This window comes from Neoarius graeffei, chromosome 24, assembly GCF_027579695.1.
Source record: "Neoarius graeffei isolate fNeoGra1 chromosome 24, fNeoGra1.pri, whole genome shotgun sequence".
NCBI classification, from domain to species: Eukaryota; Metazoa; Chordata; class Actinopteri; order Siluriformes; family Ariidae; genus Neoarius; species Neoarius graeffei.
The window spans coordinates 46,962,104-46,983,559 of record NC_083592.1 but is presented as its reverse complement, the minus strand read 5'-3'; the positions used below and the strand labels follow the sequence as shown (position 1 = coordinate 46,983,559).

Sequence of the window (21,456 nt, the reverse complement as noted above, 5' to 3'; positions counted from 1 at the left end):
GTGGCCACATTACTGTAGTGATATGCCAAAATGGATGGATGATGGAATAAGACTGGACTCATTAATAAATTAAAAATATAGATCATTCTTTCCATTGTTGTGGTCTAGTGGTTAAAGTGTTGGGTTAAAAATCAAAAGGTTTTGAGTTTGAATCCTGGTTAAGTATGAAAAAAGATATGTTGTTAAAACGCTGATTAGGTAGACAGACAGACACAAGTGGAAATACTAGGTAGGGGTAGATAGAGAGGAAGCAGCTGGAAGAAAGAGAGACAAAAGAAGTGATGGAAAATCCCTTCTAAGAATCTTAGATAAGCCAAAACTTTACCTCGGTTGGAAATTATGAACTAGGTTAAATTTTTTAACCCAGGTCAAGAAAAAAAAATCGCCTAAGTTTTTGATGTAACATTGACTAAGAACTCATGCATTTAGTCATTCAAAAAATGTTAAAACATCTTCGGCAAAAATCTCTCAAATATTATAAGGTCCCTGATCACAATGGCTGCATTTTGCTGTTAAATAAATAAGATTTAAGGACATCAAGGACATTCAAAGATTTGCATAAAGAAGATTAATTTCACTTTTTAAAGTTAATTGATTCACTTAAGGGCGGCACGGTGGTGTAGTGGTTAGCGCTGTCGCCTCACAGCAAGAAGGTCCTGGGTTCGAGCCCCGGGGCCGGCGAGGGCCTTTCTGTGTGGAGTTTGCATGTTCTCCCCGTGTCCGCGTGGGTTTCCTCCGGGTGCTCCGGTTTCCCCCACAGTCCAAAGACATGCAGGTTAGGTTAACTGGTGACTCTAAATTGACCGTAGGTGTGAATGTGAGTGTGAATGGTTGTCTGTGTCTATGTGTCAGCCCTGTGATGACCTGGCGACTTGTCCAGGGTGTACCCCGCCTTTCGCCCGTAGTCAGCTGGGATAGGCTCCAGCTTGCCTGCGACCCTGTAGAAGGATAAAGCGGCTAGAGATAATGAGATGAGATGAGATGATCTTCAGGAATTTTGGATGATGCAACTTCCTGTCAAGCATGTGACTTGTGAGAAATATTCCACATATTTCATTATCTCAGAGGGGTGAATATATTTAGGTAACCTTGCTGAGTGAAGTTAAAATGTATATTTTCCATAACCTTTAATGGATGACTCTTTTAAAAAGGTGTTTCATGCATTAGATAATAACTGTATTTACACTTTCATGCAAAAAATAATCTGAATTTTGAAATACACTAGTTGGCCAAAAGCATGTGAACACCTGATCATTGGACATCCCAAAACAAAACGATGCATTAAGAATATTAATATACTGTTATAATACCCTCTGCTCTTCTGGAAAAGTAGATTTTTCCACTACATTTTGGAGTGTGGTTGTGGGGATTTGTGTTCATTCAGCCACAAGAGCATTCGTGAGGTCAGGTATTGATGTTGGGTGAGGAGGTCTGGGGTGCAGTCAGTGTTCCAGTTCATCCCAAAGGTGTTCAGTGGGGTTGAGGTCAGGGTTCCATGCAGGACACTTGAGTTTTTCCATTCCACCTTTGGCAAAGCATGTCTTCATAGACCTCACTTTGTGCACAGAGACATTATAATGCCTAGAACAGGTTTGGTCTCTGAGTTTCACTGAAAGAAAATCTATAGCATACAAAGGCATTCTAGCCAATTGTGTGTGTCCATCTTTGTGGCAAAAGTTTTGGGAAGACCCGAATATCATTTTGATAGGCTGGTGTCCACAAAGTTTTGGTCATATATTATATTATATTATATTTTAAGGATTAGATTTCATGCCGGGCGGCACAGTGGTGTAGTGGTTAGCGCTGCTGCCTCACAGCAAGAAGGTCCGGGTTCGAGCCCCGTGGCCGGCGAGGGCCTTTCTGTGCGGAGTTTGCATGTTCTCCCCGTGTCCGCGTGGGTTTCCTCCAGGTGCTCCGGTTTCCCCCACAGTCCAAAGACATGCAGGTTAGGTTAACTGGTGGCTCTAAATTGACCGTGAGTGTGAATGGTTGTCTGTGTCTATGTGTCAGCCCTGTGATGACCTGGCGACTTGTCCAGGGTGTATCCCGCCTTTCGCCCGTAGTCATCTGGGATAGGCTCCAGCTTGCCTGCGACCCTGTAGAACAGGATAAAGCGGCTAGAGATGATGAGATGAGATGAGATGAGATGAGATATCATGCCCTGTGTCCGAAGTCACTCCCTACTCACTATATAGGGCACTATATAGTGAGGACGCCATTTTGTAGTGCTGTCTGAATGTATAGTGAGCATTATCACACCCTATATAGTACACTCAAAGTATCCCACAATGCATCACGAAAAGCAGTGTACAACCGATGGCCACTAACCAAGCAGTATATCCCATCATGCATTGTGGTCGCACTGAAAGAAATCAAAAGTCTCAAATTTGATTTAATAAAAGACAGCAGGAAAGAAGAAAGTATTCAGCCTTGATTTAAAAGAACTGAAAGATGCAGCAGATAAAAAGTACTTTGTATTTATTAATGTGGGAAATACGCTCAGTATAATATGTACAGGGTGTCCTAAAAATGTACTCACTCTTTAATTTACAATAAATGCATTGAGTGGGTAAATTTTTTGGGGACACCCTGCCTGTATTTATCACAAAAATACATGCATGTATTTATTATTTTAAAACCCACCAGCCGACTGATCCGGCACATTTTAATTGTGTGACAGTAATGACGTAAATACCAGCACGACGGAGTAGTCTCATCTCATCTCATTATCTGTAGCCGCTTTATCCTGTTCTACAGGGTCACAGGCAAGCTGGAGCCTATCCCAGCTGACTACGGGCGAAAGGCGGGGTACACCCTGGACAAGTCGCCAGGTCATCACAGGGCTGACACATAGACACAGGCAACCATTCACACTCACATTCACACCTACGGTCAATTTAGAGTCACCAGTTAACCTAACCTGCATGTCTTTGGACTGTGGGGGAAACCAGAGCACTCAGAGGAAACCCACACGGACACGGGGAGAACATGCAAACTCCACACAGAAAGGCCCTCGGTGGCTGCTGGGCTCGAACCCGGACCTTCTTGCTGTGAGGTGACAGTGCTAACCACTACACCACCGTGCCGCCCCAACCATTAAGCAGTTATGTGGAAAAAAGGTTTATAGTGATGAACAGGATTTGTGCTCGCATGAATAGCACGTGACATTTTTGTTTTTCTCTACACTCACTTTTGTATCTTTCTTTTCCCACTGGTCGAATTTGATTTGATTATTTATATGAAGAGTTGATTACTTAAGAATTTTAAAGGCTTCAGTATGCAGCATTGGGGCAAATTTGAAGTACTGTATATTCGTGCAGTTATATAGAAAATATCAAAAGTCAGGATTGTTATGGTAATGAGACGTCCGCTTGTTGTTTTCAAACATGCTTTTGGCAAAGATGATGTGTGTAAATGCCTGTGTATTGCTTCTTTCCTGCATGAAGGCATCTTCATATCATGCAGCCTTCAAAAAATGCATTATAAAAAGCCTGTGCAGTTTAGATTCAGGGCGGCATGGTGGTGTAGTGGTTAGCGCTGTCGCCTCACAGCAAGAAGGTCCTGGGTTCGAGCCCCGTGGCCGGCGAGGGCCTTTCTGTGTGGAGTTTGCATGTTCTCCCCATGTCCGCGTGGGTTTCCTCCGGGTGCTCCGGTTTCCCCCACAGTCCAAAGACATGCAGGTTAGGTTAACTGGTGACTCTAAATTGACCGTAGGTGTGAGTGTAAATGGTTGTCTGGTGTCTATGTGTCAGCCCTGTGATGACCTGGCGACTTGTCCAGGGTGTACCCCGCCTTTCGCCCATAGTCAGCTGGGATAGGCTCCAGCTTGCCTGCGACCCTGTAGAAGGATAAAGCGGCTAGAGATAATGAGATGAGATGAGTTTAGATTCAGATTTGTGAGGGATTACTGTACATCCACAGTTGTTTTATTGTCTGGGATCTGTTTCTGGCATCTCATGTCCTTTTGTGCACGTGTGTAGCCTTAACACGGCCATAGTCCACTGCTATTGCGGCAGATCTGTGCACTGAATGCTCTGCTATTAGCAGTTAAAGCTGATTTGTCATTGGAGCGTAGTCCACCCACAAGCCTGGAGTCCAGAGTGTGGAGTTTACCCAGATTTCTCTTTCTGAAAGGCCACAGTGTTGCAACGCAGAAAGATTTTGACAGACATGTAGATCATCTCTCAGCCCCTCTGAGTGAGCTAACAGCAGGGTTCAGCCCTCCTGGCAGGTCTGAAGCTCACCTTCACCAGGTCGAGCTTAACCCGAGCCAAAACAAACGTTGTAGAGAGCAGAGGCAGCCTGGGTGGTTTAACATGTTTAATGTGTCTCTGTGTGGACTGTGTGTGTCTCAGTGGATGTGCCCTCACTGTCTTCTGTCTGATATTTAGTCTGGTGTGGGGTTCTTGTACACTTGAGATTTAATCACAGATGGTGGTACGGCTGAGATACCTTAGTGTGACAAGAACATCCGGTGCGCACCATGTGAATTTAACAAGATCTTAAAACCATACTTTACTCCAAAACACTTTGTTACATGGGTTTTGTCTGTTTTGCAGAGAACTTCATATTACCATTTGCTGATGTCAAGATGGCCTGTAAGTAACCATAAGCACTGAGTCCTTCATTTATTTCTCTTTTGGGAAGTCAGTCATTGTGTGCTTTTTTTAAAATGTAAATAATCATCCTCTGTAGAGAGAGATCGGGCCTCCTGGACCAGTGGGGGAAATGGGAAGTCCAGGACCACCTGTGAGTGCGCACACACCATGAACCACACCATTAATAAAGTGTGTTGATCGTGCAAATAACCTGCACTGAGACAACTGCATTCGAAGGCTGTTTGTAACATGGTTTAACCCAGTGTTTCTCAACCACTAATGGGCCGCGAAGCACCCTCTAGTGGGCCGCAATTTTTTTTTTTCCAAGTTGAAACTAATTTTCCTCAGAGGCTACATCCACATGACAACGGCAACGAGATTTTTTTTTTTTTAAACATCGCGTCCACATGGGCAATGGATCAATAAAATATCAGGTCCATATGGCAACGCAATGCTTGCTGAAAATGATGCAATACACATGCCACACCTCTAAGGGCGCTGTAAGACGGTCCCATCGGAGACACCAGAACAATAGAAGTAGACGCATGCGCATAAACCCCTTCTTCTGTAGCATCAGCCACATAAAGTTTTGATTATTAATCAGTAGCGTAAAACGAAAGACGCGGAAAGAGGAATGAATGGGGGTAGATGGAAGCCGGTACGCTAACATTCTGATATCCTCCAGAATTCTTTAATGGTCCGGAATAAATTGAATGCTACACGTTGATGGATTACTTTGTTCTTCTACGCCCTTTTTGAGGAATGTATTGTCGGACTTAAACCAACATCTGAAGAGGTGAGATCGCTCCTTTTTTTCCCCCTATTTTTGCTGGCGGGATTGTTTTTGTTTTTGGAAAGTAGTGAAAATATTTTGTAAGCGCGTTTCATGAACCAAGTTATAGGATTTGTTGACAACTCGCATCGAGTTCGTTACACTTCTACCCGGCGTGAAGCACTGACAGTCATGTGGTTGTGACGTCATCGTAAACAAATCCGTTCTACTCATCCAGATGACTTCGCAACGGCGCCGTTGCCAGATTTTTCCACTCTGGAACCCGTTCTCAAAAGATTTCGTTTTGGAGCACCCAAAACGCCGGTGCCGTGTGGACGCCAGGCCGAAACGATAAACAATTTTATCAGATTCACCTGAATCCGTTGCCGTGTGGACAGGGCCATAGTAGGATATAATTGCTGGGTTGCATCCGACGTCACATCCACCTCATTAACTTACGGTCACACTCCAGCTCCTGATGCTTTGCAATGACTTATCGATGAAAATGAGGCATTTTGGCACCGATGCTTGGTGAGCTAAAAGTTGTGGTCACACAGCACGCAAACACTTGACTGTCACGCTTTCGCTGACTTGAGTCTAGCGCAGCTCAAGTGGCTGCGCTTGCTCACAGAGCATGTTGTGCGCGCTTGGGACCCGGTCGTTATGGGAAACACTTGATACTGATTTGAGCGCAACTAGCATGCGCAGATACAGATGCCCAGCCACATATAAAAAGTTGCATGCCTCCATGCTCTTCCAGGTTTTCATCTGTATGTCTGTGTAGAATGACGTCTGCAGCACCAGGTAGTTTGAGTCGTCGGGGAACTCAACGGATGGATAATTTTCCAACTCATGAGAAAAATCCTTCTTTGTTAATGTGTAAGGATCTATCCCATTGAGTGGTTTCTATATCCACTTCTTTTGAGTGTACTTCTTGGTTTTAATAACTTGTTTGTTTGTGGGACACAAACATAGGAATAAGTTCTTGTGTTAATGGACCAGACTCCACCTTTGGATCATTAATCCCTTAATTCCTGGGCTCCTGTCTGTAACAGGGAGTGATGTTGCATCCCATTAATACACTTTACAATACATTATTAGATTATAATAGAATAGATGAGCCAAAATAATTGGGGATCCTTTTTAATGGACCTCGACTTGTTACAAGTGTGAATACGCGGGCTTCAAAGTAGAAAAGGTTGAGAACCCCTGGTTTAACCCACTTCCTCTCACTACATCCTCTGTGTTGCCATCTTAACACCTGAAGCACAACTTCACACTAGAGGTTCACATTTTAACCTGGTGTCACCCAGAAGAGGATGGGTTCCCTTTTGAGTCTGATTTCTCTCTCATGTTGTATCCAAGAGTTTCTCCTTGCAACTGTCTATTCTGGCTTGTTCATTAGGGATCCAAGTATACATCCAGATTTCTCTAACACTCCTTTATGGGAATGTTCTATTAGTAAAAGCACTGTACAAATAAAATTGAATTGAATTAATTGTTCTGCATCTGCATCAACCTGTCTTGAAGGGGATGCCAGGAGAGCCAGGAGAGAGGGGACCTCCGGGTCGACAAGGGGATATGGTAACCAATCGCATTCTCTCACCTCCATATTCATCCATCACCTGATTTGTATCGATCACAATTTTTTAAAAGGGTTAATCCAGCTTGTATTTATGCATAATAATGGCGATATTCTATTTCCGTGTCTTTTTTTTTTTGCTCCGCCTCTTTCTGACAGGGCGACTTGGGGCCAAAGGGTGTGCGTGGCCGGGCAGGGACTTCAGGAAGAGATGGAGAGAGTGGGCGGGATGGAGAACCAGGTCTTCCAGGAATATGTGGTCTGCAGGTGAGGGGAATCAAACTCATACCATTCCTATAAAAGCACATAGACCAGAATATAACTACCTGTAGTGTAGTTTCATATTAAACTGCTAAACCCAATCTGAATACTGAATCATTCCAGTTACATGTTTCCTGTCTGATTCTGATATAAGGGGCTTCGGGGGTATAAAGGAGAATCAGCGCCCCTTGGAGATAAAGGAGAGATGGTACATGTTCACATATACTACTGTATTATATTGCATGTTGTGTTCTCTTGCCAAATTTCGTTTGTGACATGCCTTCTTTTGTGTGAACTTTAGGGCTTCCCAGGAGCTCCAGGGCCCAGGGGGGACAGAGGAGAGACGGGATTAAAGGTGAGACAATGGCACACTACTGTAGGCATTTATAAAACAACAGAATGCAAGTTTAATTTTATAAAATACAAAATATTTTTAATGCAAATGACAGTTATATCAGATCTGAGATTCCCTTCTGATTAAATCTGACAGGATCATAGACGTTGATGGAATTTTGGCATTTTACTGATAAAAACAAGAGAACTGGCAGTCATTATAGGCCACTGGTGTAATCTATGCTCAAACAATATGCTAGTGTGTAGCTACAAACTGCATTCTATACATAAATTCCCAGTCAGGGAAAAGACTTGGCAGTGGTGGCTCAATGGTTACTGATCTGAAGGTCAGGGGTTCTAGCCCCAGTACCGCCAAGTTGCCACTGTTGGGCCCTTGAGCAAGGCCTTTAGAGGAGTAAAAGAAGCCATCTTTGTCAACCTGGAATGACCATTGCTGAACAGAGGAGGTGGTCTGAGACACCACCGTTACCCCTTTTCCACCAAATCAGTTCGAGGGCTGGTTCGGGGCCGGTGCTGGTTCACAACTCATTCAACTTGCGAGCCAGCTGAGAACCAGTTTGCTTTTCCATAGCTCGCGGTGCTAAGGGAAGACACATCATTACGTCGCTGTATACGTCAGTTACGTCGTTGTATACGTCATTACGTCGCTGTATACGTCAGTTACGTCGCTACGTTTGCATAAACCTTGGCGCAAATATCGACGCAAAAACAACACGGAAGAAGCAGCAGCAGCAGCAACAACAATAATAATAATGGATGACTTCGCATTTGGACAGCTGCTGCTTCTCGTCGCTTAAAAATGGCGATCTTTCGCGGTCTTGTTATTGTTGTTGATCTTAACAACTCCGCCCCCCCCACTGACGTAAGCGGTTCTTTCCTCTGGCCCAGCAGAGAGTTGGTGCTAGCCTGGAACCGTTTTTTCTGGCCCCAGAGCTAGTTCTTTGTCAGTGGAAACAGAAAACCCGGTTCCAAACTAAGCACTGGCCCCGAATCAGCCCTGGAACTGCTTTGGTGGAAAAGAGGCATAAATCAACCACCTACAGTGCAATCCTTGGCACACTTCCCAGAAAACTGAATACACATCCACACCAAGACTCAGGCTACGTTTACATTAGACCGTATCTGTCTCGTTTTCTTCGCGGATGCACTGTCCGTTTACATTAAACCACCTGGAAACGCCGGGAAACGGGAATCCGCCAGCGTCCACGTATTCAATTCAGATCGTGTCAGCTCCGGTGCTGTGTAAACATTCGGAATACGCGGATACGCTGTGCTGAGCTCTAGCTGGCGCCGTCATTGGACAACGTCACTGTGACATCCACCTTCCTGATTCGCTGGCGTTGGTTATGTGACGCGACTGCTGAAAAACGGCGCGGACTTCCGCCTTGTATCACCTTTCATTAAAGAGTATAAAAGTATGAAAATACTGCAAATACTGATGCAAATACTGCCCATTGTGTAGTTATGATTGTCTTTAGGCTTGCCATCCTTCCACTTGCAAGTGGTAAGTGATATGCGCTGGGATCACACACACAGCGGCTCAGTCCCGAATCACAGCTTGTTCACTTCACTCGCGTGCTCTGTGAGCTGCGCAAGGCCGGAGTGCGCACCCTCCAGAGGGCACTCGCTGTTCAGGGCGGAGTGATTTGGAGCACAGGATGCCTGCGGAGCCGAGTGTATCCGTGTATTGGTATTGCTGTGTGCACGCAAATCGTGTATTGGTGTTACTGTGTGCACACTAATCGTTTTAAAAACGTTAATCTGATGATCCGCTGATATGGTCTAATGTAAACATGGGCTCAGCTGACTTCAATGACTCACATGATGGCAGAGAGAGCCAATAATCCACAGATCACCCTAATGACCCTCTAGGCTGCTAACACCGTTAAGTTCCTCCAGTGACCCTAACAACCTACAGGATGTCTGAGAGCGTCAATGACCCATGTGACCTCAACGACTCTCCTTAGGGTTGCTTTTGGTCCACTAGAGGATAAATACCTAGAACTCCCCACTAGTCAGACAGAACTGAAGAAGCCTTTCAGATGAGAGGTAAAACATTTTCAAGGATTTCAAGCAAGTCTACTTGTCTTCTTTAGCACCAGCAGGCTCTTAACCCTCGCTGCTCCAACTATCTAACAAGCTGGGATTTTCACTGTGCTGTAATGTATACGTGACAAATAAAGGCTTCTTCTAAATTAAGACAATTTTAATTAATGTGCATTGTTTCTGCTATCCTATTGATTAATTTTGTAGCATTATAGAAGATAATTGTTGGCGTATTACGCCGAGTATGTAGAGCATATTCACACCCAGTGTACCTGAGATAAGTTTGGCTTCAACACGTTGCCCCATACCCATGCATAGTCCTCTTTGGAGTGGAACATCCAAAATGTTGGACATCATTAACTAAAATAATACTTATTGAGCCATGTTTGACAAGTTAATTTTAAAGAATGCAGTTAGTTAAATCTGGCTAACTACACTACAAGGTACATGGCAAAATTGAGATCAAATGGTGTGAAAAACAAAACACATCCAATGAGCGGCGGTTTTGCAGATGAGAAACGGCTTGTTGGTGAGATAAAAGAATTTTAAAGGCTGGATGAAAGAATAGAAGAATGGGCAGACTGGTTTGATCTGACAAGAAGGCTACAGAAACTCAAATAACCACTCTATACAACCATGGTGAGCAGAAAAGCATCTCAGAACACACAACACATTGAAACCTGAGCGAAATGGGCTACAACAGCAGAAGACCACATCTGGTTCCACTCTCGTCCATGAAGAACAGGAATCTGAGGATACAGTAGGCACAGATTCATCAAAAGTGGACAGTTGAACATTGAACAAAGACCAGGTGATGTTTGTCCAATCTTCAACGTTTGTTTTATTTCCAATCATCTGACAAGAAGCAGCTACACAACTGGTTCAATTAAAGTATGTTGAGTACATGTTAAGAATTCAGTGTTTATCATTGTTACTCAATTTTAAAATTAGCAGCACTAGCATGTTGCTTGTTGGAGTAGCTAGCTAGTGATTTTACTAGCAACACCACTGACTCTTAATGTTCAGGTGAAACTCGGGTAAACACTGAGACAAAATATTTCCTTTACAGAATGTTACATGTGAGAAGTAATGTTTAAAAACAAATGCATCATCATTGTTCCTGAAACTTGTGCCACTAGACATCCAAGAAGTTCCTTAGATCATCGTAGACATTATTCCAAAACTGTGGAACTAACCCCAACTCCACCCCCTTCTAGAAAAACATATTTTCCTCAGCAGGAATAATAAAACACTTCCGCAGTGCTCCCCAGCCAGCAGCTCCAATCCTGGATCCAGCTTAATGAAGTCATCAGGAGGAACCATGGCAGCCAGTTTCGGCCCCTACTCCTCAACTGCCTTCTGCCATGGCGGGGCCCCTCCCTAAAGAGGCTTCAGAACAGCATTTGTATTTATTTTCCAGAATTTGGTTTCTGTGTTGTTTGTGAGTAAAGCTAATCAAGAATAGCCTTCAATCTAAAGTTGGGCAAAGTAATGTAGCAAGAGACGGTAGGTTAGAAAGATGAAGACCACCAAATGGAATCAGCTTCCTGGAAGGTGTTGGGGTTTGGGCTAGAAGAAGTGAGGATGCTTTCCCCTTAGCCTCATTCATTACAAGTGGAAATTCTAACAATTTCACCAAACATTTTGTATGGTTCCTAAGATGTTTTTATGTAGAACCTAAGCTAGCATTTTTCCAAATACACCTTCGTTTCAGATTTTTGCAACCAGCTGAGAGAACTTATGTAACATACCATGTGATGGGGGTGGTATGATGGATGCAGGACTCATTCTATGTAGATTGGATGAGTAGTAATTTTTTCACTTTTAGTTTTTCTGACGTCCTTGGTGGAGCTTCTTGCAGCTCTTCTCTTGAGTTTATTAATATTTTGCTGTGTATACTGCCACCTAGTGTACAGGTGTCCAGAGTTTCAACAGTGCTGATCAGTCAGTCAGGCAGTTAGTCTTCTAGGCAAAAATCAGTACCTACTGCCACCTTGTGCCAGCTCTGCACATTCCCTATAGAGCTCTAGAGAACAGAGATTACGGATCAAAGTGCAGATCATTACAGCCTTTAACTTTTTAAGAGGAGACTACTGATACTTTTATAAATGTATGTTATATCTGCATGATTTAACATGGCTTTGTGTTTGTGATTCATGTTCTCTCTCAGGGTTCAAAAGGAGAAGTTGGGTCGAGAGGCTTGGTTGGTCCTCCAGTAAGTAAACTTAAGATTATTGTACAATAATTGTTTTATTTCATCAGGTAATATAGGCAGTTTTACAAATGGAAAATATTTGTGTATTTATGAATAATTACTTAAAATGAATTTAAATACTGGACTGATATCAGAGGAACCCCAGTCAGATGGTTGTTGGTTCTCCCAATGAGTTTATTTTTCCAAATGTCATCCATCAATTTCTCCATCCATCCATCTACCAAGCATTCATCCATCCAATTATCCATGTGTGCATCTATTCATCCTTTCATCTCTTCATCCATTTTTTATTCATGCATCCATCCTTCCTTCTATCCATTCAACCATCCATCCTGCCATCCATTTTCATTTATACAGTACAGTCATCTCTTCCTCCCCTATCCATCCATCCATCCATCCATCCATCGAGCCATGCAACCATTAATTCATCTATTATCCGTTCATCCATAAGGCCTTTGCTCTACCCCTCCATGCTTCCATTTATTCATCCATCCAGCCAGCCAGCCATTCATTCATCCAACCCAACCCAACAGCCATCCATCCTCATATGAAATATACATTTTTGTCCAAATGTATGTGGACACCTGCCCAAATACTTTCTTGTTGAACATCCCATTTTAAATTTAGTCCCACTCTGCTGTTATAATAACCTCCACTCTTCTAGGAAGGCTTTCCACTAGATTTTGGTGTGTGGCTGTAGTGATTTGTGCCCATTCAGCAGCAAATGCATTAGTGAGATCAGGCGCTGATGTTAGGCGAGAAGGCCTGACACAGAGTCAGCATTCAATTTCATCCCAAAGGTATTCAATGGGATTGAGGTCAGGCCTCTATGTAGGCCATTCGAGTTCTTCCACTCCAACCGTGGCAAACCATATCTTACTTAATGTACAGGTGCATTGTCATGCTGGAACAGGTTTAAGACACTTAATTCCATTAAAGGGGAAGTTGTAATGCAAACAGCATGCAAAAACATTGCGGTCAATTGTGTGCTTCAAAGTTTAGGGAAGGCCCATGTATGGGTGTGATGGTCAGGTGTCCACATACTTTTGGCTATATGCTGTATGATACTGATGAGTTACTGTGTCTGTCTCTGCTTTCTCTCATTAGGGCCTGATCGGTATCAGAGGAGTTGAGGGGCTTCCTGGACCACCCGGGCCAGAGGTGTGCTATACATTTAAACTGCTGTAGAAAGAATATTCTCTTTTATTTAACATTGTTATGATGAGCAAGAATGTGATTTGTTCCACAGGGGGATCCTGGGCATGATGGGAAACGTGGTCCTCCAGGGGCAATTGTGAGTTAGTTTAAAAAAGTAATATTAATCACACCAATCCACCTGCTTTATAGGATACAAATTCCAGATGATCTTGTGTGTGTGTGTGTGTGTGTGTGTGTGTGTGTGTGTGTGTGTGTGTGTGTGTGTGTGGTCACAGGGAGCTCCAGGGGCTACAGGGATGGTTGGGCCACAGGGAGTTAAAGGTGCTGAAGTGAGTATTTAAAGAGATATACAAGTTAAAATAAGTTTTATTTCTATATTTACAGTCAGTGTATGATATATATGGACTGGATTTTATTGCTGTTGGTTCTTATAGGGAGATTTTGGACCTGCAGGCCCAGTGGGTCGAAAAGGCCCTCAGGTATGTATTGGTCATTTCTGTTGATGCCAGTTCTTGCTGAAATACTGTCTCATCTGTCTGTCTGTCTGTCCACCTGCCTGCCTGTCTGTCTGTCTGCTTCCTCCAGGGTCCTGCTGGGAGAGAAGGAATCCGAGGCCTCCCTGGTCTGCCAGGCCCCCAGGTAAACAGCAGTGAACAAGGTGTGGCCTCTGTGCCTGTCAGTCTCAGTAAAGGGCTGTGGCCTCTGTGCCTGTCAGTCTCAGTGAAGGGGAGTGGCCTCCGTACCTGTCAGTCTTAGTGAAGGGGTGTGGCCTCTGTACCTGTCGGTCTCAGAGAAGGAGGCGTGGCTTCTGTACCTCAGTGCGAATTAAGGAGACATGGAATTTGTGCATTAAGCAAAGTGAATGAGACATGGCCCTTGTGCATGTCTGGCACAGTCCAGATGAGATATGAGTGTTGCACGCATATTTTTCCCCTTATATTTCATCTCATTATCCCTAGCCGCTTTATCCTGTTCTACAGGGTCGCAGGCAAGCTGGAGCCTATCCCAGCTGACTACGGGCGAAAGGCGGGGTACACCCTGGACAAGTCGCCAGGTCATCACAGGGCTGACACATAGACACACAACCATTCACACTCACATTCACACCTACGGTCAATTTAGAGTCACCAGTTAACCTAGCCTGCATGTCTTTGGACTGTGGGGGAAACCGGAGCACCCGGAGGAAACCCACGCGGACACGGGGAGAACATGCAAACTCCGCACAGAAAGGCCCTCGCCGGCCAGGGGGCTCGAACCCGGACCTTCTTGCTGTGAGGCAACAGCGCTAACCACTACACCACCGCGCCGCCCCCCCCTTATATTTGAATATTAAAATTGTTTTGTACACAATCCCATATATAAAACCCACATTATACATGGTATATGAGTACAATACTATAAGTAATAATTAGTGTTCTCACCTGTATTTTCTACCAGGGACCACCAGGAAATGATGGACCTCGTGGGTTTAAAGGTCACGTTGTAAGTTTAGATACCATTTCTAATGTGCCTCCTATTAATAAAATGAAAATAAAGATTGTCTAAAATATCTCATTGGAAATATGTGCATCATAATCTAAATATACAGAACATGTCCAGTTTTTTGTCTGTGATCTGTCTGTTTAGGGACAGGAAGGTCCAGTGGGAAACAGAGGACTGCATGGTGTTGAAGGGCCAATGGTGAGTTGTTGGGTTTTATCACGAACAAGTACAAAAGTAATTTTGCAAGTGAAGCTTCAAGGTTTGTATCACAAGATCAGAAATGGCCACCTTGCTGCGATGACCAACAGATTTCCAATAATCTGTGAATTATTTCATGTATTCACCATCAACTGAAAGAAAAGCTCATTGTGTCGTGGTGGTCAAAAAAAAATGTCCCCATTTGGAAACCAGCACGTGGAAACAGAAGTGTAGATAGCCAATCAGATTGCACCATTTAGGATTCTGAAGTTTCAGAAAACTGTAGAAAAGATATCAGATGCTCTGTGGTCCAGTGGATGAATTCACTACTCAATTTTCTTCTTGAACAGGGCACAATTGGAGATCCAGGTCCAAAAGGCTTTCGAGGCAACACAGTAAGACACGTATGACACAGTATGATGGGAATTTCCTATTTTTGCTGTCTTTTTTAATCAGTGTGACTTATCTAGGGCAGCAGAGGTCCAGATGGAGAGAAAGGTGATCCTGGACCAGAAGGAGAAAGAGTAACGATCCTCTATTCAATAGTCTCAAATATCACAACTGATGCACTTGTCTCTGAATCAGTGGATTTAATTTGATCTTTCTGTTTTGTTGTAATCAGGGTGCACCTGGAGTACCAGGCATTATGGGTCATCAGGGGGAGAGAGGTCAATCTGGTCTTATTGGCTTACCTGGGGTCAAAGGTCAGCCAGGGTCTCCAGGTATCCAGGTATGATGATAGTAAACTTAGCCTGTTGCAGGAATCATGATTATCCTGCCACAGATTTTACATGTTGAAGAGGCAGATCAGTCATGGTTAAGGTTTTTTAAACTTTAGCCTTCGTCAACACTATTTGCAGGATTTTTTTTCCATCCCATCACAAACCGTTTAATCAAACTGCTCATCAGTAAGGCAAATATTATCAGAATCATAAGGATTTAATCCTTTTCTGGTAGTGGCATTAATGTTTAATGCAAAATGAATGTATTATTAGTGCATTTTAATGTATTGGCTCAAGGCTTTCTATTTTATAATATGTTGTGATTATAATGATAACAAAACCATCCAGCCATTATTCCATCCATTATCTGTAGCCGCTTACCCTGTACAGGGTCGCAGGCAAACCAGAGCCTATCCCAGCTGACTATGGGCGAGAGGCGGGGTACACCCTGGACAAGTCGCCAGGTCATCGCAGGGCTGACACATAGACACAGACAACCATTCACACTCACATTCACACCTACGGTCAATTTAGAGCCACCAGTTAGCCTAACCTGCATGTCTCTGGGGGAAACCGGAGCACCCGGAGGAAACCCACACTGACACGGGAGAACATGCAAACTCCAGACAGAAAGGCCCCCGTCGACCACTGGGCTTGAACCCAGGACCTTCTTGCTGTGAGGCGACAGTGCTAACCACTACACCACCATGCTGCTATAACAAAACCAGAGACCAATAAAATTAAAGATGCCGGGGGCGTCGTGGCTTGGGTGGATGGGGCGCCGTGCCGTGGATCCGGGGACCCGGGTTCGATTCCGGCCCGAGGTTATTTCCCGGTCCCTCCCCGTCTCTCTCTCCCGCTCGTTTCCTGTCTCTGCACTGTCCTGTCCAATAGAGGTGAAAAAAGCCCAAGAAAAAAAAAATTAAAGATGCCAAAATATTACATTTTAATTCACTATATATATAATTTTGTGTCTAGAATAGTGGATGCTTTTCATATACAGTACTGTGCAAAAGTCTTTGGCACGCGTAAAGAAATGCTGTCGACCAAAAATGGCTTAAAAATAATGAAATTAAATGTTTCAACATTTAAAAAATTACTATAAGCATCAGTAAGCCATAATAAATGAAACAAAGTCAATATTTGGTGTGAGACAACCCTTTGCTCAAAAAAAAAATAGTAGTCTTGGGTATAGTTAGTCTAGTTTTATGAGAGAGAGAGAGAGAGAGAGAGAGAGACAAGAAGCCTTTACTTATCACACATACACTTAAGCACAGTGAAATTCCTCCTTTGCATTAAACCCATCTGAAGCAGTGAACACACACATGCACAAACAAGTGAGCAATGAACACACACACATACCCAGAGCAGTGGGCAGCTATGCTACAGCACCCGGGGAGCAGTTGTGGGTTCAGTGCCTTGCTCAAGAGCACTTCAGCCCAACCTTCAGGCCATGGCTGCCCCATGTTAACCTAACCGCATGTCTTTGGACTGTGGGGGAAACCGGAGCACCAGACACGGGGAGAACATGCAAACTTCACACAGAAAGACCCCCGGTGGCCGCTGGGCTTGAACTCAGAATCATCTGTCTGTGAGGCGACAGTGCTAACCACTACACCACCGTTATAAGGAAATAAGCTGTAGGCTTTACTGAGCATCTTGCAGAACCAGCCACAGTTCTTCTGGACACTTTGACTGTCCCATTCGCTTCTTCATTTTGCACCAAAACCCAGCAGCCTTCATTATGTTTTCTTTTTTAACCTGGAAAATGCTCTCTTATGTAACATGCTGCTCAGATACAAGCATTTTTTTCTGTAACATTTAATTTTGTGCTGGACCTCTTTCAGTGTTTCCTAATTAGGACTTTAATTAAGCATTAGTTCAGTTAAGAAGTCAAGTCAAGTTTATTTGTATAGCGCTTTTAACAATAAACATTGTCGCAAAGCAGTTTTACAGAATTTGAACGACTTAAAACATGAGCTAATTTATCCCTAATCTATCCCCAATGAGCACGCCTGTGGCGACGGTGGCAAGGAAAAACTCCCTCAGACGACATGAGGAAGAAACCTTGAGAGGAACCAGACTCAAAAGGGAACCCATCCTCATTTGGGCAACAACAGACAGCCTGACTATAATATTAACAGTTTTAACATGAGGACAGTTTCGTTGATGTTATAAACTCTTCATTGATGGAAACTTGAGTGCAAAACTGTTCATGATAACTGCAGTCCTAAAGTTAGCAAGTTAACTGTAGTCCTCAGCCATAAAAGCATTACTGTAAGAGTCCAGAACGTCCTCCAGGTGTAACCCTCAACTGTCCTCATGGGGCCGTACTTCACAGGAGCGGTGCGTTAAAACTCCGACCAGACACAGGGCACCAGGATGGATCAAGCAGGTCCGAGGGGCAGAAGAGGCCAGCATCTCAATCCCAGGACCAACATGTAACTCAGAGGGACAGATTGGGGGGGAGAAGAGAGAGAGAAAGAAAACACATGTTGTTAGGTATGCCCTAAAAATGACAAGTATTAAATCTGTGTGGTAGGCTCGCAGAGACGAGAGTCTTTACATCAGGCATAACACACAACAATGGCATGTTAATATGGTAAAAAATATATCATGACCTGCTCTGGCTGGATGCTTGATTGGGTGATGGGAGCACACTCCTCAGCAATGATGGGATGCAGATGGGACCCTTAGGGCTGGCCAAGACAATTCAGTTACATTTCACCGGGTCTGGGACATGCGACAGAAAGTCTGACGGCCGATTCCCTGCAGGCTACGATAGCCAGTCGAGGTCTCCACCCTCTCCACCAAAAGATTTCCTGTTGACTCCATGTAACTCAGAGGGACAGATTTGGGGTAGGGGAGGGGAGGGAAAGAAAACACAGGAAGAAGTTAGTTATATAGGATAGTTAGATAATATCTGGGCGGCACGGTCGTGTACTGGTTAGCACTGTCAGCTCACAGCAAGAAGGTCCGGGTTCGAGCCCCGTGGCTGATGAGGGCCTTTCTGTGCGGAGTTTGCATGTTCTCCCCGTGTCCGCGTGGGTTTCCTCCGGGTGCTCCGGTTTCCCCCACAGTCCAAAGACATGCAGGTTAGGTTAACTGGTGACTCTAAATTGACCGTAGGTGTGAATGTGAGTGTGAATGGTTGTCTGTGTCTATGTGTCAGCCCTGTGATGACCTGGCGACTTGTCCAGGGTGTACCCCGCCTTTCGCCCGTAGTCAGCTGGGATAGGCTCCAGCTTGTCTGTGACCCTGTATAGGATAAGCTGCTACAGATAATGGATGGCTGGATAGATAATATCTTTTTTTCTTTCTCATGCACCTCCCTTCTCCTTGCATCTTGTCGTTTCTTTGCCAGGGTGAAGATGGTGAAGTGGGTCTTCAGGGAATGAATGGAAAGGAAGGCCCAAAGGTCAGAGCAGTTTATAGACGTTTAAGACGTTCAGGTGGAGCAATAAGAGAAAAATATCATCTGGAAAAGAGCTTAGCATTTGACACTGATCCCACATTTACTCACTCAGAGCGTCTCTTCTAAAAACAAAAAAAATTTTAACAAGATCCGTTTATGTAGAACGTCCTCTGATTTCACTGTGATCTCCATCCATCTGGTCTGTACATTATAAGCAATTTGCTGTCAGATCTCTTCTCGTCACTATTTCTGTTTATGGTTTTGCACTTGATTATGGACATAGGGGAGTAGGGGTGAATCTGGACGCAATGGAAAAACAGGGACCAAAGGACAACGGGTAAGATGCACTTTCAATTCAATGTGAAAACAAATAGAAATAAAAGGCATTAAAAACTTTTCTTTTTCCAGGGACGAGCAGGACAACATGGGCCACCTGGTGGGTCTGGACTTCCGGTAGGTCCATGGCCAAATTTTTATAATGGATCAGCATATGTATAGTGCCTTCCACAATTATTGGCACCCCTTGTAAAGATTAGTAAAAAGGATTAGAACAAATCCACCTTTTGGTGAAGTCACTTCATCTCACACTGAAAAACTGAGAAAAATCCAATCTTTAATTGAAGTAAATTTATTCGGAGAAAAATAAATCCATCATCAAGAAATAATTACTTTCAACAAAAACTACATGTGCCACTATTATTGGCACCCCTGCATTTAATACTTTGTACCTCCCTTTGCCAGTAAAACAGCACTGAGTTTCTCTTATAACATTTTCTCAAGTTGGAGATACAGAGCAGGGCATCTGAGACCATTCCACTTTACGCAATCTCTCCAGATCATCCAGGGTCCTCGGCCCGCTCTTGTGCTCTCTCCTCTTCAGCTCACCCCGCTGGTTTTCACTGGGGTTCAGGTCAGGGGATTGAGATGGCCAGGGCAGAAGGTTGATTCTGTGCTCAGAGAACTATTTGTGTGTTGATTTGGACATACACTTCAGATCATTGTCGTGCTGGAAGATCCAATGACGTCCCAGTTTTAGTTTCCTGCCGGAGGCAGCCAGATTCTAATATAAAATGTCTTGGTATTTCATGGAGTCCATGATGCCATGGACCCTAACAAGGTTTCCAGGGCTTTTGGAGGAAAAACAGCCCCCAAACATCACAGAACTTACACCATATTTTACAACTGGGATCGGGTTTTTTCATTACAGCCATCCTTCTTTTTACTTCAAACCCACCTTGTGTGCATTACAGTCATGGCCGAAAGTGTTGGCACCCCAGATTTTTTTTTTCCAGAAAATGAAGCATACCTCCCAGAAAATTATTGCATTTACACGTTTTGTTATATACATGTTTATTTCCTTTGTGTGCATTGGATTAAAACAAAAAGAAAAAGAAAAAAGAAAAATTGATATAATTTCATGCAAAACTCAAAAAATGGGTCAGACAAAATTGTTGGCACCCTCAACTAAATATTTGGTTGCACACCCTTTGGAAAAAACAACTGAAACCAATCGCTTCCTATAATCAACAAGCTTCTTACACCTCTCAACTGGAATTTTGGACCACTCTTCTTTTGCAAATTGCTCCAGTTCTCTCATATTTGAAGGGTGCCTTATCCCAACAGCAATTTTAAGATCTCTCCACAGGTGTTCAATGGGATTCAGATCAGGACTCATTGCTGGCCACTTTAGAACCCTCCAGTGCTTTCTTTCCATCCGTTTTTGGGTGCTTTTTGAGGTATGTTTGGGGTCATTGTCCTGCTGGAAGACCCAGGACCTAGGATGCAAACCCAGCTTTCTGACACTGGGCCCTATGTTGCGACCCAAAATCCCCTGATAATCTTCAGATTTCATGATACCTTGCACACAGTCAAGGCATCCAGTGCCAGAGGCAGCAAAACAACCCCAAAACATCTTTGAACCTCCACCATATTTGACTGTAGGTACTGTGTTCTTTTCTTTGTAGGCCTCATTCCATTTTCGGTAAACAGTAGAATGATGTGTTTTGCCAAAAAGCTCTATCTTGGTCTCATCTGTCCACAAGACATTTTCCCAGAAGGATTTTGGCTTATTCATGTACACTTTGGCAAACCGCAGTCTAGCTTTTTTATGTCTCTGTGTCAGCAGTGGGGTCCTCCTTGGTCTTCTGCCATAGCGTTTCATTTCATTCGAATGTCGACGGATAGTTCGCGCTGACACTGATGTACCCTGAGTCTGCAGGAGAACTTGAATACATTTGGAACTTGATTGCGGCTGCTTATCCACCATTCAGGCAATCCTGCGTTGCAACCTTGCATCAATTTTTCTCTTTCGTCCTCGTCCAGGGAGATTAGCTACAGTGCCATGGGCTTCTTGATGATGTTGCGCACCGTGGACAAAGGAACACAAAGATCTCTTGAGATGGCCTTGTAACCTTGAGACTGTTGATATTTCTCCACAATTCTGGTTCTCAAGTCCTCAGACAGCTCTCTTCTCCTCTTTCTGTCCTCCATGTTTACTGTGGCACACACAGACACACAATGCAAAGATTGAATCAACTTCTCTCCTTTTTATCTGGTTTCAGGTGTGATTCTTATCTTGCCCACACCTGTTACTTGCCACAGGTGAGTTTAAATGAGCCTCACAGGCTTGAAACTAAATAATTTACCCACAATT

The 21,456-nt window shown here is 43.8% G+C and overlaps 1 protein-coding gene across 1 annotated transcript in view; it reads left to right on the top strand.

The window, feature by feature from the left end:
- si:dkey-61l1.4 (collagen alpha-1(I) chain) overlaps positions 1 to 21,456 on the top strand; it is a 118,428-nt gene that overhangs the window by 52,657 nt on the left and 44,315 nt on the right. The window contains exons 9-28 of the mRNA XM_060907139.1: positions 4,560 to 4,598; positions 4,696 to 4,749; positions 6,901 to 6,954; positions 7,112 to 7,219; positions 7,368 to 7,421; positions 7,515 to 7,568; positions 11,784 to 11,828; positions 12,936 to 12,989; positions 13,078 to 13,122; positions 13,262 to 13,315; positions 13,421 to 13,465; positions 13,572 to 13,625; positions 14,424 to 14,468; positions 14,613 to 14,666; positions 15,017 to 15,061; positions 15,137 to 15,190; positions 15,289 to 15,396; positions 18,753 to 18,806; positions 19,087 to 19,140; positions 19,212 to 19,256. Of these exons, the coding sequence (XP_060763122.1) occupies positions 4,560 to 4,598; positions 4,696 to 4,749; positions 6,901 to 6,954; positions 7,112 to 7,219; positions 7,368 to 7,421; positions 7,515 to 7,568; positions 11,784 to 11,828; positions 12,936 to 12,989; positions 13,078 to 13,122; positions 13,262 to 13,315; positions 13,421 to 13,465; positions 13,572 to 13,625; positions 14,424 to 14,468; positions 14,613 to 14,666; positions 15,017 to 15,061; positions 15,137 to 15,190; positions 15,289 to 15,396; positions 18,753 to 18,806; positions 19,087 to 19,140; positions 19,212 to 19,256 (1,119 nt within the window). The remainder of the gene's footprint in view (positions 1 to 4,559; positions 4,599 to 4,695; positions 4,750 to 6,900; positions 6,955 to 7,111; positions 7,220 to 7,367; positions 7,422 to 7,514; positions 7,569 to 11,783; positions 11,829 to 12,935; positions 12,990 to 13,077; positions 13,123 to 13,261; positions 13,316 to 13,420; positions 13,466 to 13,571; positions 13,626 to 14,423; positions 14,469 to 14,612; positions 14,667 to 15,016; positions 15,062 to 15,136; positions 15,191 to 15,288; positions 15,397 to 18,752; positions 18,807 to 19,086; positions 19,141 to 19,211; positions 19,257 to 21,456) is intronic.